At 39.9% G+C, this 20,113-nt stretch overlaps 1 protein-coding gene across 1 annotated transcript; it reads left to right on the top strand.

Moving 5' to 3' along the window:
* The first annotated feature begins 17,168 nt into the window (after positions 1-17,168).
* LOC135241248 (uncharacterized) lies at positions 17,169-20,100 on the top strand. The gene is made up of 4 exons (XM_064311468.1): positions 17,169-18,076; positions 18,381-18,500; positions 19,036-19,389; positions 19,958-20,100. The coding sequence occupies exons 1-4, from the start codon at positions 17,707-17,709 to the stop codon at positions 20,098-20,100; spliced, it is 987 nt and encodes a 328-aa protein (XP_064167538.1). The 5' UTR covers positions 17,169-17,706.
* The last annotated feature ends 13 nt before the right edge of the window (positions 20,101-20,113 follow it).

Raw genomic sequence — 20,113 nt, 5'->3', positions numbered from 1 at the left:
GCCTAAGATGCAAAAAGTAATTCTAAACATTTCTTTCAATAGTGCAGTAGGGAAAGGAAAGTCAAAGAGGATATCAGGTGCCTCAGGAATGAGGGAATGTTGCTTTCTAAGAATAAAGATATTTCTGATGCCTTAAATAGTTAAATAGTTATTTTGTTGAGAGTTTTACTGGAGAAGAGGTTACTAATAGACTGGAAGGCGTATTCACTACTCAGAATGTCTTATCAGATATTGAAACAGAGGATAAAGAAGTACTGGATGAATTACTTAAAGTAAAGACATATAAGGCAGCAGGCCCTGATGGCATATACAGAAGAGTACTCAAAGAGTTAGCTGGGATAATTTTTAAACCACAGACAGGTATTTTTAGACAGTCTTTAGAAACTAGAGAAATACCTGAGGACTGGAAGCAAGGTAATATAATACCAATATATAAGAAAGGGGACCCTACTGATCCAGCAAAGTACAGGTCTGTCAGTTTAACTCACATCACATGTAAAATACTGGAATCTACCATTAGAGTTGGAAGTATTTCTTGAAAATAGCAACATTGAAAGGGATAGCCAGTATGGTTTTCATAAGGGAAAGTCATGCCTGACAAACCTTCAATTCTTTGAAGCTACCAAGTTTTTTGATTATAACAAGGCACATGATATTATCTACTTAAATTTACAAGGCATTTGATAAGGTACCACATGAGAGACTTGTGTGTAAAATGAAGACAGAAGAAATTAGAGGATGTATTTCACAGAGGATTCAGAACTGGCTGCTGGGTAGAACACAAAGAGTAGTAATAGGAGGGATATTAGCTGAGCACGGAACTGTTGGAAGTGGAGTCCCACAAGGATCGGTGCTGGGACCACTGCCCTTCCTCATTTATATCAATGACCTTGACAGGGACATAGAAATTACATTAGTCAAATTTGCAGATTATACAAAACTGGGAGGCCCAGTTAATGGTTTGAAATCTACTAAAGTAATCCAAGAAGATTTAAATAAAATCCAGAAGTGGGCGGCTGGTAAATGAAATTTAATATTGCCGAATGCAAAGTGCTACATGTGGGAAATAAAAACATTAGGCATGATTACTTTATAGGAGGAACAAAATTGGAATGTGCTCAGTTTGAAAAAGACTTGGGAGTGACAGTTGGTCAAAGCCTTTCAAGTTCTAGGCACTGTGCTGTAGCAGTAAAAAAAAAGTCCAACGGGATGGGATATGTAGCCATAAATACTGAGTATAAATCCAAGGAAGTTATACTTATCTTATACAATACATTTGTTAGACCACACTTAGAGTATTGTGTGCAGTTCTGGGGACCATACTACAAGAAAGATATAGAGGCTCTGGAAAAAGTTCAAAGAAGAGCAACCAAACTGATTCCTGGTATAAAAGATAAAAGCTGAGGAAAGATTTAAGATGCTTAATCTCTTCAAGTTTAGTAAAAGGAGACATGGGTGATCTGACTGAGGCTTTTACATTCATGAAGGGGATCAACAGCGTGAACTACAAGAGATTCTTCAGGTTGAGTTCTGTGTGTAGAACAAGGGGACATAAATGGAAATTTAGCATTATATAAATTCCATACAGACATTAGGAAGAATTATTTCATGCAGAGTAGTCAGTCTGTGCGTTTACATGCACAGTTGAAATCGATCTATATTAATAACTCGATTTGGCCAAATATGAGATTTAATTGGATTACTGTCGTTGTCCCAATATACATGACTTGGAAAGAATCGATTTATTGACCGAGGTGTGTCTGACGAAGGCTTCTTATAAATCCTGCTTCCTCCAATTTTGTTGCAATTTTTTTGAATAGTTCGCCATTCCGCATTTTCCTTCCATCCATGTATTTTAGGATATTTAACTCCTTTAGTTGTGATAGCATGAAGTTGGTCTCCTCGTCCGTCCAGAAATGTGTTTTTTTTCACCATGATACTAGGGAGGGCAAAACGGAGCTTTAGAATGTCGCCAGCAGTGTATGCACGTGAGCTCGACAATGCATTTCTCACAGAAAAGGTCGTTTGTCACCTTTTTTAAGTGCATTACAGTGGTGATAGAAGTGACAATACTGCTTGCAAACTGGGTTGGTCTCTCTGAAAATTCTCTAAACTGGTTTCGAACCTACATAACTGGTAGAACTTTTCGTTAGCCTGGGCGACTACGTGTCTACAACACATGAGTTACCCTTTGGTGTAGCTCAGGGAAGTTGTTTTGGTCCCCTGCTATTCTCACTGTATATGCTTCCATTAGATCACATCATCAACCAGTACAATATAAACTTTCATAGTTATGCAGATGATACCCAACTATACATCTCTGTTGAGCCAATGGAGCCCGACCCAGGTGGCCTCGCTAACTAGAATAGAATTTCTTTATTGTCGTTGTACTGGTGCATACAACGAAATTCAGGAGCACTGCCTGAGCAGAGCTCAAATACAAGATAAAACAAGGTAATAAAAATATGAAAGATAAAAAAAGGAATAATAAAAAACTACATACAGCTCACACGCGTGCACTCACGTGTACACACTCTGACACACATGCACACAAATTCACGCATACCCACTATGCCTACATATGCACTGAATAGCACAGAGTACCTGAATATGCACAGAATAAATATCAGTGTTGCTCAGATAAATATGAATAAATATCAGTATATTTATTCATAGTAATAACTGCCTGTTTGGTGGCTATAAACAAATGGATGAGCGACAACTTCCTAAAACTAAGTGAGGAGAAAACAGAGATACTGTTGCTAGGACCAAAATCTAAGAGAGAAACCCTTTTTCCTAAGCTCAGGGACCTCGCTCCCCAAACCAAAACAGAAGTTAAGTCTGGGTGTCATCTTAGATTCCGACGTAAATTTTAAAGCCCATATTAGCAAGGTGACAAAAACAACCTTCTTCCACCTGAGAAATGTTGCTAAAGTACAGCCGTTTTTAACACAAAAGGATGCAGAGAAATTGGTGCACACTTTTATTACTAGCAGACTAGACTAATGCCCTCTTTGCCGGACTGCCAGAAAAATCAATAGAGAAACTTCAGCTCATTTAGAATTCGGCTGCCAGACTTCTAACAAAGACCAAAAAGAGAGAGTACCTTGCACTGGCTCCCAGTTTCATTTAGAATTGACTTCAAGGTATTTTTACTCACCTTCAAAGCTCTAAATGGCACAGCACCCACATACTGTCACGGTTCGGGTGCTGGGACCCAGGCGCAGAGTGGAAAAAAAAACATGAAACTCAAAGGGGAAAATTAACAAAGACTTTACTAACAACAGGCAAACAAACAGGGAACAAACAAGGCCACAATGGGCAAAAACACAAACTCATAAAAAATCGAAATAACAGAAAACAAGAGGAACTCACAAACACGGGCAGGGCAGAACACGGACAGGGCAGAACACGGGAAGGCAGAGCACAAGGAAAGGTCAAACAAAACACAGGCAGGTAGATATGGTGAAACAAACAGATGTCGGGAACAAACACAAACAGGTAAAAAAACACAGGCAGGTACAAAGGGTCTGAAACATCGGAAACAAACACAGGCAGGTACATACGGTTTGCAACAAACAGAATTCGGGAACAAACACAGGTCAGGAACAAAACAGATCTCTGGAGCAAACACAAGTCAGAACAAACGCAAGGAACCAGCACCCGAGTCAAGGGAACAGAGAACTTAAATAGACAGGGGTAACAAGACACAGGTGAACTCAAAAAACAATCAAACCAAAAAAGGAGGGGATAACAAGACACAGGTGGGAACAATGATAGAATAACGAGACAACAATAATACAATTAACAGGGGGGAGCAGGACACAAAACAGAAGTTCCGCCATCTGGCGGCCCAACAGGGAAAACACAGACAAGAACACAGGACCATGACACATACATCGCTAACTTTCTAACTTTGTATGAACCAACAAGAGCCCTCCGGTCCTCAGGTGCTGACCTTTTAACCATTCCCAAAGTAGGCTACTACACAAAATGAGTGGGGAAGCCGCTTTTAGCTATTACTCCCCAAAACTGTGGAACACCCTACCTAGACACATCAGAGATGCAAGCTCTGTGAACAATTTAAAAAAACTGCTCAAAACCTACCTGTTCAAGCAGGCTTTCAATTAAGTATTTGTTCCACGGTTTTCTGGGCCATCTTTGCCTTTGCTCTTAACTATTGAACTTTTATTACTTTTTAATGTATTTTATGTATTTGTACTGTGTTTTCTTTCCATGTACCTTAAAGGCTTTTATTTATGCACTTTTTAATTTTATTTATTTATTTATTTATTTATTTATTATTTTATTTATTTATTTATTTATTATCTATGCACTTTTACCATCTTAATTGATCTTTTATTTCAAATTTTTAATGTATTTTCTTTTCATGTACATTAAGATAGTAATAAATGCCTCTATCTATGCATTTATTACTATCTTAATTTATCTATATTTTTATGTTATTCAATGTGAAGCATTTGGGCTGCATTTCATGTATGAAAAGTGCAATACAAATAAAGTTTGTTGTTGTTATTATAATTATTATTATAATTATTATTATTATTATTATTATTATTATTATTAAGTGGTACTGTGCTGTTAGCCTTTATTGATCGCTGTACAAGGTCAGTGTGAAGTAGCTAGCACAATCGGACAGCACTAACCCATGAAAATGTACTTTGAATGGTACTTGCTCAATCAAACGGTAAATGTGAAAAACATTCGATTATAGTCAGCGGCACCAAAATTTTCTGTCACACCCTCAATAAACGGCAAAAGTCCCAGTAGAAGATGGAATTAAATCTTTTAAAGTTATATATTTTGTGAAACGTTATCGTTTCTGCTTGGCCACCGTAAGTGTATAGTTACTATGTACATTACGGAATATGCGCAGAACGCCTAAGCCAATTTTTGGCCTATTGAAGCATCTACATGCCATAGTAAATTGACTCCCAACCACATTATCCAGGTATGTTATTCCAACACTGAAAAATTTCAGTTGGGCTACAATGTTTACATTGTACACATTACAAGTCCAGTTTTAGCCAGACTAAAACAATAAATCAACTTTTTCAAACATCATGTGTGGAATAGCCTGCCAGATCACATAGTAGAGGTAGAAACTCTGGGGATTTTCAAGAATGGGCTTGATACGGTGTTAGTTTCTATCTAGTCTGTAGGTAATCCGAACACTGATTTAGTCAGGAAAATGGCAAGCATTGTTGGGCTGAATGGCCTGTTTTCTTCATTATGTTATGTTATGTGTTATAAAAATATCATTATTGTTTTATGGTAAGGTCCGGCACAGTCTTTGGAAAAGGAAGGCAGGGGTAGTCCATGCCTTTATGTGCCACAAAGAGGCACAAGCATTTTATAACACTGATGCCTCTGTGGCTGCTGCGTGCAAAAGGCAAAATTTGGGCGTCATGACAATTGACGTATAGAGGAACAGGCAGGGGCAAGCAGAGGAGGAGGAGCAGCCAGAAGAGGAGCAGCCAGTGGAGGAGCAGCAGGAGGTACCACATGCCTAGGATGTGGACAGGAAGAGGCACTGCCTCATTTGTCCCGTGTTGCTCAACAAACTTTAATTACCAGCCCTGGCACTTCTATGGCATTAGATGATGCACTTATGATAGCCTACTAGAGAATGTATTATTTCGTTGTTTCTTATGTTTTATGTTGTTAATGTCAATATGAACAGCACATGTTTAATGTTTTTATGTGCATGCTTATTGTGCAAAGCAAATTCCTCATGGAATGGAGGCCAAAAGTATACACAAGATGTATATATACAAGATATACAAGAAGTAGCCTTATATACACCTAGGCTAAAGACATTCAAATTCAATTTTTTACAACACAATTCATGTAACCACACATTTCCTGTGTTAAGTCAATTAGGGTATCTACTTTATTTCCATCAGAGGTCATTTCAAAATAATAGCTAACAAACAGATTTATTTCAGCTTTTAAGTACAGATATCAGATTTTCAGTGGGTCAAAAGTTTACATACACTTTGTTAGTATTTGGTGGTATTTCCTTTTAATTGCTTAACTTGAATCAAACGCTTGGGTAGCCATCCACAAGCTTCTCACAATACTTTGCCAATTTTTTTGTCCATTCCTCCTGACAGAACTGGTGTAACTCAGTCAGGTTTGTAGGCCTCCTTGCTCAGACATGCTTTATCACTCCACAAATTTTATATGGGATTCAGGTCAGGGCTTTGTGATGGCCACTGCAATATTTTCACTTTGTTGTCTTTAAGCCATTTTGTTACAAATTTGGAGGTATGCTTAGGATCATTGTCCTGCTGGAAGATCCAGTTGAGACCAAATTTTAACTCTCTAGCTGATGTCTTGAAGTGTTGCTTCAGTATTTCTAGATAATGATCCTCATGATGCCATCTATTTTCTGGAGTGCACCCATCCCTTTTCCAGCAAAACACCCCCACAACATGATGCTGCCCCATGCTTCACAATTAGGATGGTGTTCGGAATAAAAGCCTCCATACCCTTTTTCCTCCATACATAGCGCTGATCATTATGGCCAAACAGTTAAATTTTTGTTTCCTCTGACCAGAGAACACTCCTCCAAAAGGCTAGGTCTTCATCCTGGTGATCGTCTGCAAACTTCATCCTGGCTTTTTTATGCCAGTCTTGGAGTAGGGGATTCTTCCTTGTGCGACAGCTTTTCAGGCCATTACCATGTAGGATTCTCTTAATGGTGGATGTAGATACTTTGGTACCTGATGCCTCCAACTCCTTCACCAGTTCCTTTGTTGTTGTCTTGGGGTTCATTTGAACCTTTCGGCCAAAGTTCGCTCCTTCCTGAACGATGCAGTGCCTGTGTGGTCCCAAGTTTTTTTTTTTTATATTTGCATACAATTGTTTGTACAGATGCTCATGGTAGTTTCAGTTGTTTGGAAATTGCTCCTAAGGAGGAACCGGACTTGTGGAGGTCCACTATTTTTGAGGTCTTGGCTGAGTTGCTTGGATTTTCACATGGTATCAAGGGCAAAAAGGCAGTGGCTCTAAAGGCAGGCTCTTAAATACAGCCACAGGTGCCAATTAACTCCCAATTAACTACCAATTATGACAATTAGTCAATCAGAATCTTTTAAAAAGTCATTACATCAATTTCTGGAATCTTCCAGATTGATTGAAGAGACAGTCAACTTGGTGTATGTAAACTTTTGATACTTTTGAAACTTTTTGATTCTGTTACAGTGAATTGAAGCTGAAATAAATCTGTCTCTTATCGATTGATTTAAAATGACCTTTGATGTGAACAAAGTAGATGCCCTAATTGGCTTGCCAAAAGAAATGTATGGTAACATGAAATGTGCAGAGTTGTGAAAAACTTTTGGCCTCAATTGTATACATATATACACATATATTTAGTCAGATATGTAGTGCTTAGATTATGGCCTTAGAGAGGGGAAACAGTGAATTTGATACAATATTATATTGTTTCTAAGAATGTGGTCTGACCTCCCCATCGCAAGGATCAAAACAAATGTGATTGGGGCTATTTAAAATCCACTGATACCCTAATCTAGGAAGACAATCAATGGGTCTCACCTCCTGCAGAGGTTGTAAATGACAAGGACTCCTACACCTTAACTCGGAATCACCCAATCAGGGCAAACATCCTCAAGCCATGCTGGGTAAGGTATTTAAGATGGCCACAGGAAAACGTGTTGTGTTGGTGTTGGTTTCGGAGCCTTGGAGAAGAAGAGTTTTTCTCTTTTCATTTTTGTGGTGGTTCCTTGGTTGTGTGTTTTTAGCTGGTTTCCTTTCATCCTGTGGCACTTAAACTGGAAGTGGGTAATACTTTGGCAAGGTCTGGCTTATCCATCTCGCTCTCTCTTTCCTGATATTTCCAAGTTAATTGTTCAATGTGATGTCTTCTGTTATTATTATTAAATGAAATCGCATAAAATATATTTTATGTGTAGGTCAAGTGAGGGGTTCTAGCACACAATATTGCTTGTGTTCAGTATTCAGAGTGCTGAACATTTTGAGAGAGAGAGAGAGAGAGAGAGAGAGAGAGAGAGAGAGAGAGAGAGAGAGAGAGAGAGAGAGAGAGAGAGAGAGAGAGAGAGAGAGAGAGAGAGAGAGAGAGAGAGAGAGAGAGAGGTCATGCTTACAATGAGCTCCTGAACCTCTAAATAATTTGTTTGTTTTAAATCAGATAAACAGTTGGAATATACGGTATAATTGGTTAAAAACTAGTAAAGAACAAATCCAAAATAAAATATAATGACAAATTGAGACAAAATTATAGGAAAACAACTTTTACTGACCAGACAGCTAAAGGAAGCTAAGAGAAGCTAAAGCCAAAGCTCAAGCTAAAAAAAAAAACCAGAAAGAAAAGAATAAGAGTATAAAAGGAAAAGAAAAGAGGACATAAGACCTGGGTAAGCCCTCAAATCAAATACTTTGAAAAAGTGCAATTTAATATATTTATTGGAAAAGAAGATAAAGAAAACTAATAAAAATTTAAAAAACTAGCCATTAGCCATTGTTAGCAGCTAATAATATAGTGCAGACAACTAGCCTCCAAAAAGTGCCAGTTGGGCTACCAGTGGCCGTTTAAAATTGTTACATTGTAACAGTTCCTCAGAATGGCTGCAGCAGCAGCAGCAGCAGAGCCCCTCCCCCATCCATTTGAAATTATCTACCCAGAGACACTGACCACTAAACAGGCCAGAAAGAAGTACAAAGACAAAGTACTGAGAAGCTGCCCTGAGAAACTGGCTGCAGATCACGTACAATATGAAGACAGGAGTGTCATCTCAAACCTGCTGTTTTATACACAGCACACAGACATCTGGCATCATGCTTTTAAGCAGTTCTTTAAATTCACTTTGCTGAGAGGCATTTGCAAGGGAAGGCAAATTCTGACTTTTGAAGATGAGGAAAAAGACCCACAAAATCCTAAATTAGCAATAAATATATATCACAATGGAACCATTCTGATTCAGGGCAGCGAAAAGGCTCTCTGCTCATTTGCAAATGACTTTAAGACCATAGCAAAGAGAGCACACACAGATACAGCCAAACAGAGACGCCTGACCCACACCAAATCACCCAAACACTCCATAAAAACCAAATTTGGCCCCAGCCCCAGAAGCCCAGTCCAACCCTCCCCTGCCCGTGCGGAGGATGAGCCCGACCCAGAGAACCCAGCCCAGTGCAGCCTCCACAGCACCATGGCCCAGATGAGGGAGAGCCTTTCCCTGCAGGAGGTGGAGCTAGTGGAGCTGAAGGAGCTGGTGCTGACCCACCTCACTGCCAGCAAGGACACAGAGCACCTTAAAGAGCAGTTCAGCCAGATGAGCAGGGAGCTGACAGAGACACAGAGAGAGGTGAGGGAGCTGAAAGAGGAGGTGAGGGCGCTGCAGGAGGACAGAGAGACTGTAGAGAGGGAGCTGTCCACAGTGAGGGAGGAGCTGCAGCACAGTGACAGGACTGTACAAAGCCTGGAGGAGCAGCTGCACTCCGTTACCATATCCAACACAGTTCACATGGAGAGCAAAGAGGCCCAGACTGAGAGTCCCCCATCCACAACCAACTCCCCCCCACCAGCAGAGTCCCAGGTAAACGCAGAGACAGCCACCAACACAAGCACGCGTACACCAGCTAGCACTGCACCTACCTCCCCTGACCCACACACCGTTCAGGATACAGTCACAGCTGCACAAACCCCAGCAACACAGAGCAACCAGGGCACAACCAAAGCAACTCCAACCTGCACGGAGATTGCTATATTAATTGACTCAAATGGGAAATTCATAAATGAGGAGCAGTTATTCCCTGGCAGAGCTGTTTCAAAAATCTGGTGCCCCACAACAAGAGAGGCCCTAAAGATACTTTCCCCATCACAGCTCGGCAGCCCCAGCCACATTATAATTCACACAGGGACCAATGACTTGAGAGCACAGCAGGAGAGGGTGGCTGGATCCATCAGGAGAGTGGCAGAGAGGGCAACAGAGGCCTTCCCAAACAGTAAAATTATAATTTCCACCCTCCTGCCCCGGAGAGATTTCCATCCCCTCACAGTCCACAAGGTGAACGCTGAAATTTCACGAGGTTGTGCTCTTATGGCCAACGTACACCTGGCACACCACTCTACCCTCGGAACCTACGACCTCCACGACCATGTTCACCTGCACAAACAGGCAGTTCCCATCTTTGCCAAAACGCTAAAGGACACAGCTTTGGGCAGGCCCTCTATTAACACCCCCCGGAACAACAGGAGGCCGCCCAGCACTCATTCCCCTGGACCCCACATCGCCGGACCGCCCAGAGGTCAGCGTATCCTTCCAAGGCCGGCTGCAGCTCGGAAAGCCCACCTACAGGATCAGCAACACCAGCCCAGCCAACCAGGGACGTCTAGAGCCTACCCATCCCACCCACAACATCAGCAACACCAGCCCAGCCAACCAGGGACGTCTGGAGCCTACCCATCCCACCCACAACATCAGCAACACCAGCCCAGCCAACCAGAAACATCTGGAGCCTACCCACCGCACACACAGCATCAGCAACATCAGCCCAGCCAACCAGGATCGCCAGGAGCCTACCCACCGCACCCACAGCATCAGCAACATCAGCCCAGCCAACCAGGATCGCCAGGAGCCTACCCACTGCACCCAATACCCTGGCAGCAGAAACCAGGTCAGCCCAGACCTGGGCTAACACAGCCTCCCCCCGGCCCAGCACAGCAGCGGTACCCCAGCTACGCAGCGGCACTCAGGGCCCCAGGGAACACAGAGGACCTGGGTGAGATAAAAAATCTCCTAAGTCTCATCTGCACTAGGCTGATGAGCTAAAAAAAAAAAAAAAAAAAAAAAAATTTAATTTATGTAATGTACCAATTTTCTTTGTAATTGTTAAAATCACGTGTAAAAAAAAAAAAAAAAGAGAAAAGAGGGAAAAAAAAAACATATATATATATATATATGTTTTTTTTTTTTTTTTTTTTTTTAAGTAGATTAATTTAGTATAAATATTAGTACCGTATCAATAATTATATAAATAATTCATATATTCCAACAATGTTTGCCTGTTTTAAAACAAATAAGTTCCATAAGTAAAATAAATGCAGAAATCATTTTCCATTAGCATGTGGAATATCCAGGGCCTGAACTCCTCTGTTTTTGGCTTAAAAAGTTCAACCCTGGAATTCCAAGAGAGGATAAAAAACATTGACATGATAATCCTTCAGGAATCTTGGTGTAGAGCCGATACCGTTACTCACTGTCCCCCAGAATACCAAGAAACAATTGTCCCGTCAATTAAAATGCCCCTAACTAAGCGTGGAAGAGATTCTGGTGGTATACTAATTTGGTTCAAATCAGAGTTCAAAAATGACATCACAGCAATAAAAAAAATGGAATCACATATTTGGTTTAAAATAAGCAAAAAATTAATTGCATCCAAAAATGATCTATATTTATGCGCAATCTATGTCCCACCCTCTGAATCCCCTTATTACAAGGAGGACATGTTCCCCAACCTCCACAGTGAAATCAGCCATTTCCAGGCCCAGGGAAATGTGCTGATCTGTGGAGACCTAAATGCCCGAACAGGCACACAGCCTGACTACATCAATGAAGACGGGAACAAGCACATATTTGGACAAAATCTCCTAAAAAATGTAACAAACCTACCCAGAAATAACTCCGACCACCACATAAATAAAAATGGAAGACAGCTACTGCAGTTCTGTCACGACCTGAGTCTATATATTGTCAATGGTAGGATACGAGGCGACTCTTTGGGAAGATACACCTGCAGCTCACCTCTTGGTAACAGTACAGTAGACTATATGGTCACAGACCTAGATCCATTCTCTCCAGAGCATTTACCGTCAAGCCACTAACCCCTCTGTCCGACCACAGCCAAATCACAGTCTATCTCAAAAGGACAGAACCTAACACCAGCACCCACAACCCTCCCAGTAAGCTGTACAACATCAACCAATCATACAGATGGGAGACAAACAGCAAGGAGGAATACCAGAAAGCAATCAATAATCAAGAAATCCAGACACTATTAGATACCTTTCTGGTCACTACATACCCTCAAAGTAAAGAAGGATTAAAAATGGCAGTCAAAAATGTAAACAACATATTTAAAAAGGCAGCTTTAATATCAAATTTAAAAAAAAGCATAATGCCCTAAAAAGATCAAAGCAGAAACATGGTTTGACAAAGACTGCAAAGAAATAAGGAAAAAACTTAGACAATTATCTAATCAGAAACACAGAGATCAACAAAACCCAGATTTACGCCTTGCTTACTTTGAGACATTAAAACACTATAAACACCCCTCAGAACCAAAAAAGAACAGCACAAACAGCACAACTTACAATAATTGAGGAGTCAATCAATTCCAACAAATTTTGGGAAAACTGGAAAAAACTAAATCAAACAAAACAAGAGGAATTGGCCATCCAAAATGGTAAAATATGGAAAGATCATTTTGAAAACCTCTATAAAAACATACCACATCAAAATCACCTGGAACAGAAAAAGATCTGTGAAAAACTAAACAGACTTGAGTTAAGCATAAAAGACAATCAGAATCCATTAGACACCCCAATCACTGAGCAGGAATTGACTGACAAACTTCACGTGCTCCAATCTGGAAAAGCCAGCGGACCAGATGGAATTTTAAATTAAATGCTAAAATACAGCAACCAAAAATTACAAAATGCAATTTTAAAGCTACTTAATTTGGTTCTGAGTGTGGGTTATTTCCCTGAAATCTGGAATCAAGGATTAATTACCCCTATATTTAAAAGTGGAGACAAATTAGACCCCAACAACTACCGAGGCATTTGTGTGAACAGTAATCTGGGGAAGGTTCTGTGTAGTATAATAAACACAAGACTCATAGACTTCCTTATTGAGCACAATGTCTTGAGTAAAAGTCAAATTGGATTTCTACCTAAACACCGTACAACTGATCATATTACACCCTACACACATTAGTAGAAAAACATGTCAACCAAAATAAAAACAAAATTTTTGCCTGTTTCATAGATTTCAAGAAGGCATTTGATTCAATTTGGCACAATGGTTTGTTCTACACACTTATCCAAAGTGGTGTAGGGGGTAAAGTATATGATATAATCAAATCAATGTACACCAAAACAAATGCGGAGTCAAAATTGGAAACAAAAGAACAGAATTCTTCTCCCAGGGGGGGAGTGAGGCAGGGCTGCAGCTTGAGTCCCACTCTGTTCAACATTTATATCAATGAACTGGCCAAAGCGCTGGAACAATCTGCAGCACCTGGACTCACCCTTGATGATAAAGAAATCAAATTCCTTCTCTATGCAGATGACCTGGTTCTGCTATCGCCCACAGAACATGGACTGCAGCAGAGCCTGGCTCTAGTAGAGAAACACTGTCAAGCCTGGGCCCTGACAGTGAATATGACTAAAACCAAAATTATGATCTTTCAAAGAAGATCCAGATTTCAGGGAAACAAATACAGATTCAAATTAGGAAATAAAACAATTGAACACAGTAACAATTACAGTTATTTAGGTTTAAAAATAAGCTCAACAGGAAGCTTTAACTTGGCGGTAAATGAACTGAAGGAGAAAGCACGCAGGGCATTCTATGCCATAAAGAAAAATACTCAAATTATACTGCCTGTCAAAATTTGGCTTAAAATATTCCAATCAGTGATTCAACCAATTGCATTATATGGCAGCGAAGTGTGGGGTCCGCTCACAGAGCAAGATTTTGCAAAATGGGACAAACACCCCATAGAAACCCTGCATGCAGAACTCTGTAAAAACATCCTCCATGTCCAGAGGAAAGCACCAAACAATGCATGCAGGGCAGAATTAGGCCAATACCCACTATTAATTAACATCCAAAAAGGGCAGTTAAATTTTGGATTCACCTCAAAAACCGCGACCCCCACTCTTATCATTACAAGGCCCTGAAATACCAAGAGATGAGCCCAAAGAAGAGTCCCCTCAGCCAGCTAGTCTTGAAGCTTAGTTAATTAACCCCTACTAACACAAAGCAGCCTCAAGACAGCAACATACAAACAATTAGAGTCAACCAAATTATAGCAAAACATAAAGAAAATTACATCACCTATTGGGACACACAAACAAAAACACAAAGCAAATTAGAATGCTATCGGGCCCTAAAAAGAGAGTACACTGTGGCAGATTACCTGACCACAGTGAAAGATTCAAAAACAAGGAAAATATTGACAAGATATAGACTCAGTGAACACAACCTGGCTATCGAGACAGGTAGACACCGGCAGACCTGGCTGCCCAGAGAGGACAGGTTGTGCTCACTTTGCGACACTGAAGAGGTGGAGACAGAGCTTCATTTCCTCACAAAATGTGAGAGAATTGCCACATACTGATGACTTTTTCTGTCTTTAAGACGTCAGCAGATGGCAGTAGCCACCAATCAATGTGAGATTCGCAGGCAGAGGAAGTCTTTCTTAACTCGCTTGTCCACTGCATGGTACCAACTCAACTCGATTCGACTCTACTCAACTTTTTTGGTTTTCCATTGGGCAAAAGTTTTTTTTTTTCCTTTTTCTTTTATTAAAGATGATTCATTTACAAACATCAAGGCATATAGATCATAACGATAATAAACATCTCTTAACATACAAGACACACTAGGTAAGAAAGATAAATTATATAAAATAATATTATAATAACATAAATAATAGAGAATAGAAAATAAATAAAAAATAAATTAATAAAATAGAGAAAAAATGCTTTTAATAACAAGTCTGTACTCTTCCATAGTTGTTCTAGGGGTCATCATGTATTTTCAGTTCTTCATAAGATCTGAGGAGAGACTTTGCATGTTTTCCTTTCATTAGTTTTAAAGCACTGAGATGATTGTCCCTTTTAAAGACAAAAAAGAGGTTTAATTTTCCTCCATTTGGATAAGTGGATGAAACATTTCACCAGGAGTATCAGGTTGTTCAATATCAGGTCACTCTTAATGTCCTTCATGTCAATACCAAACACAATATTTTCTCTTGTGAGAGGAGCAAGTAGTTGGATTTTGATTGACAGCCAGTCCTGTAAATCCTCCCAGAATGTCACAGAGTACATACAGTGGAAAAACAGATGATCAGTAATTTCAGTTTCAGTATCACAAAAGCTGCAGTTATTTTGAGTAACATTAAATCTCAGTCTTAGCAGTTCATTGGATGGATAAATATTTGAAGTGGACTTCTTTTGTCTTGGGGCTTACAGGATAAGTAATGTAGTTAGTTCTCCATTTCTGAATGTCTGAATCTGAAAACAGTTGGATGATGGAGTTTCTATTTGATTGTATTGGGTACAGTATATTGTTCAGGTGATTACGTACCAATTTGTTTGAATTTTTCTCACCCAGAAAACCATGCCCATTAAATTAAAGCGCAGGTAAATATATCACACACAACTGTTTATCTATGTTTTGGACTAATAGTCTAACTGAAACAGGGATTGCTTTGATCACTCTATCAAACTGAGCACGTGTGCAAAACTATGTCGTATTTCGAACAGAGGTTTTCATAAGACAGCCAGTGTCCCTGGTCGTTAATTAGATGGGTTATTGACCAAATATTTTTTTCTATCCAATGTTGTAAGTAGAGAGATTCGCCATTACACCACACATATCGGTTGTTCCAAATGGGGTTTGATGTGGGGTGAAATTATGCATGTACATGAGCTTCCAGCATAACAGTACCGGTTTGTGAAATAAGGACAGTTTGATTGGCAATTTTTCAACCTGAAAATCACATTTAAGAACAAACTCTATACCACCCATTTTTTTGAACAAACCTCTGGGGAGACAATACCAAATACACTTATTGTTCAGCAAGAAAGATTTTAGCCATTTTGATTTCAACAGGTCTTACACTACTCTTATATTGTTATGTATGGACCTGCTGTTTACAAATCCTGTTTGTATTTTGCTAATTATTTGATTCAGTCCCCTTTTTAATCTGTTAGTATAAATGTAGGTTAGTAATTTATAATCATTGTTTAAAAGTGAAATTGGGCAAAAGTTATCTAAAATCTTATTATCTTTACCTGGCTTTGGTATGAGTGTAATTATGCCTTGTTTCATGCTAACTGGTAGTCAGAAATTGGTTGTAGCTTCTCTAAAGACTTGGGAAATAAAATTTCTAAGCAAACCTCAAAAGTGTCTGTAGAAGTTAGCTGTCAGACCATCGGGGCCAGGAGATTTATCTCATTTTAAGTGCATGACTGCTTTGTCTCGTTCATCCATAGTAAAATCCTCATCACATTCTTCCCTGAAGTCACTGTCAATTTGAGGAATAAAGTCTTTAATTTTGGCCAAGAAAAAGGTAGAATCTGCTATAGAAAAGGATGAGCTGTACAGATTTTGATGGAATGTACTTATTTCTTTTGCAATTAATGTTGGGTCTGTGCAATCCATACCATTAATTGTAAGAGTTTTGGTAGAATTCCTCTCCTGTCGTTTTTTTTTTTTAGTCTATAAAAATACGCAGAATTTTTCTCTCCTTCTTCAATCCACTTAGATCTTGACCTGATATATGCCCCTTGAGATTTTCTTTCATAAATTCTACCAAGTTTGGATTGTAAGGAAGAAACTTTGTTTTTGTCATTCTCTGTTAAAATTGGGTTTATGGTAATCAAATGTATTTCTTATGATATTTTCTTCTTCCAAGCCGTTTATATTCTTGATATATTTGCTGAAGTAGATTTAATATTGGCAGATTTTGTATTTTAAAAGCTCCCATTTCTGAGTATATGATAATATGGAGTCGTCCTGTAAGACTTCTTGAATAAGGTATTTAATTCCATTACAATATTCATTATATTTTAGAAGATTGGCATTGAATTTCCAATATCCTTTTTTCCTGGCAGACTGTATTAGAGGTGTTATTGATAAATCAATACAGCAGTGATCAGTAAGTGGTGCAGGGGATATTTCACAGTTTGATATTTGACTAAGCATTGTATCTGCCACTAACCAGTAATCTATTCTAGATTTGATTGAGGCATCTGGTTTGAACCAAGAAAACTGTCTATAATTAGGATTTTTTTCTCTCCAAGGATCAAGAAGGCATAAAGTGTTGCAGAAGTTAACCAGTACAGCGTTAGGATGAGGGCCTGTACATTTGTTGGGAGATCTGTCAATCCACTCATCCAGAACCATGTCCCAATCACCACCTATTAATACATTTTCTGTAGCATATCTTTCTTTGAGTTGTAGAACTGTTTCTTTGACATCTACAAGACGGTTTCTATTTTGCGTTGTGTTGCAATAACCATAAATATTTCCCAGAACTGATGAGGAGTTGTCCATATAACACACAGAGAATCCAATGACCATCATTACTAGATTTAGTTGTCACTACTTTCCCCGAACAGTTACTAAACAGAACTGCAACTCCTGCAGATCTAGATGTACCATGTGAAAAGAGAATTTTATCTCCCCCCATCGGGCAAAAGTTGTGGATAGTAGCTGAGGCGGTACCAAAAGGTGACGTGAAAACACTGCAGACCACTGATTGGTCAGAGAGAATCGTCACTAGAATCATCACTACGTCATTAGCGCGCGACACGGGGCATCCTGCACAAACCCGCAATTTTTAAATAGCCAAGCTACTATTATTTATTTATTATATTTAGTCACTGGACTACTCGATTAAATGGCAACCCGCAAAACCACGCCGTGGTCAGTTGAGGAGGTGCAGACATTCCTCGGTTTGGTTGCCGACGAAAGGATCCAGCGAGAGCTGGATGGAGCAACGCGTAACGAGAAGGTCTACCAAGAAGTCTCTGAACTGTTGGCCGCAGACGGCTACCAAAGGACATTCCAACAGTGTAGGGAAAAGTTAAAAAAACTTAAAAGTGACTACAGATCTATCAAGGACCACAACGGCCGGAGTGGTTCGTACAGAAAGAGTTGGAAGTGGTTCGACCAGATGGACGCTATATATGGCCATAGACCGGTGAGTAATGGGAGGGAGGGCGGCCTCGACCCGGCCACGGCTTTGTTGGAGCCCCTGACGGAGGATGGTAAGTTTTTTTAACGTTAACTCTGTGCTCTGCTTGAAATGAAAGCTTTGTTTTCTTTAGTTGGCTGGCTATTGGAAAGGTCACTTCTAACAACCAAGCATATTTTACTCTTAAACGTGTAAAATCAACATGTCGCCGACGACTGCTGTATGCCAACACAAAAGCAGATAACATTAGCTAGTGCTATCGTTGTGCTATGTGCTGTTGTTTACGTTCATTTTTCTATTGTTGTTGTTGCTATTTCGTGTTGTGTTGCAGTAGTTCGTGTAATTAACAAGTCATTTGTATAATCGTTTTGTTCAAGATGACGTTTCGATAAGCGAGGAGGGTTCAATGACTCTCGATGACGCCCCGTTGGTACCAGCAGCAGCACCGACACGGGCAGCCTCCAGCGCCAACATGACACCGCAGCGTGTATTCACAGGTAGGCATGGCAAAACACCTGGAAGTGTACCATTTTACCAGTACGATAAGATCAATTAAAGAGCACAAATTGCAGGCAATAGCGGTATACATACAGTACCCACAACTAGTGTTGTACTTGAACTAATAATGCAAGTCAGCAAAGTAAAAGTAAAATGATACCGTCAGATATAACAGTGTACACCAGAATCTTATATAATATGATTGTGTACTTATACTTAGAGTTGTCTGTATTGATATTGATATAACATCATACATCATCATTTCTCTATGGTACATTGGTTGTTCTCAGACCAAACTCCAATGTAGTTAATATAACAGGAGAAAAAGCTTCAACTCTTCTGGCCTGTAGTCTGTGAATCTATTTTCTGCACTAAAATTAAGAACCTGTGGTAATTGAACATAATATACTTGCATAACAATGCTTTGATTGAAAAGTTAATTGTTTCAAGCTCCAAATTTAGGTATTTACTAAAAAAAAAATTGATAAACGTGCTTTGGTTAACCACCTTTGTTTTTTCTTCATTATTGTCCAGGCAAGAGGAAACGGCAACGGGAACAGGAGCATATGACTGTCCTGAAGGAGATGCAGGCAGCAGATGTGGAGCAGCAGGAGCTGACCCGGGCACAGCGTGAGCGGCATCTCCAGATGGCCCTCGATGATGCGGTACAAGCAAGGGAGCTGGAAGCGGCCTTGAGGAGAGAGGAGAATGCTGAAGCCGCAGCCTTTAATCAGGCCTTCCTCGCTACGCTGAGCCAGCTTGTGCAGGCGTTGAGTGGCCGGCGTGACCCGGTTCCTCCGTCCAAGCATGGCGCCCCGTTGGGACCAGCAGCAGCACCGACACCGGCAACCTCCAGCACCAACATGACACCGCAGCGTGTGTTCACAGGTAGGCATGGCAAAACACCTGGAAGTGTACCATTTTACTTTTATGATAAGATCAATTAGACTCTAACCCAAATTACAGGCAATAGCGGTACACATACAGTAACCACAACTAGTGTTGTACTTAAAATAATAATGCAAAAATACCGTCTCAAAATACAAAGTGACAGTGGTGTGATCAGTAGCAGCAAGTCAGCAAAGTAAGAGTAAAATGATACCGTCATATTTAACAGTGTGCACCAGAATATTATATAATACGATTATGTACTTATACTTAGAGTTGTCTGTATTGATATTGATATAACATCATACATCATCATTTCTCAGTGGTACATTAGTTGTTCTCAGACCAAACTCCAATGCAGTTAATATAACAGGAGAAAAAGCTTTAACTCTTCTAGCCTGTAGTCTGAATCTATTTTCTGCACTAAATTGGAACATAATATACTTGCATAACAATGCTTTGATTGAAAAGTGAATTGTCTCAAGCTCCAAATTTAGGTATTTACTAAAAAATAATTGATAAACGTGCTTTGGTTAACCACCACTGTTTTTTCTTCGTTATTGTCCAGGCAACGGGAAACAGGAGCATGTGACTGTCCTGAAGGAGATGCAGGCAGCAGATGTGGAGCAGCAGGAGCTGACCCGGGCACAGCGTGAGCGGCATCTCCAGATGGCCCTCGATGATGCGGTACACGGGGCTGAAGCGCCTTGAGGAGGAGGAGAAT

The sequence above is a fragment of the Anguilla rostrata genome, chromosome 15, assembly GCF_018555375.3.
Source record: "Anguilla rostrata isolate EN2019 chromosome 15, ASM1855537v3, whole genome shotgun sequence".
Classification (NCBI taxonomy): Eukaryota; Metazoa; Chordata; class Actinopteri; order Anguilliformes; family Anguillidae; genus Anguilla; species Anguilla rostrata.
This window is presented reverse-complemented; position numbering and strand designations above follow the sequence as displayed.

Coding starts and splice junctions, on each gene's coding strand:
- LOC135241248 (XM_064311468.1), top strand. CDS start 17,707: ATGGCAACCCGCAAAACCACGCCGTGGTCAGTTGAGGAGGTGCAGACA. Junction 18,077..18,380: donor GGAGCCCCTGACGGAGGATG/GTAAGTTTTTTT, acceptor GTTTTGTTCAAG/ATGACGTTTCGATAAGCGAG. Junction 18,501..19,035: donor ACCGCAGCGTGTATTCACAG/GTAGGCATGGCA, acceptor ATTATTGTCCAG/GCAAGAGGAAACGGCAACGG.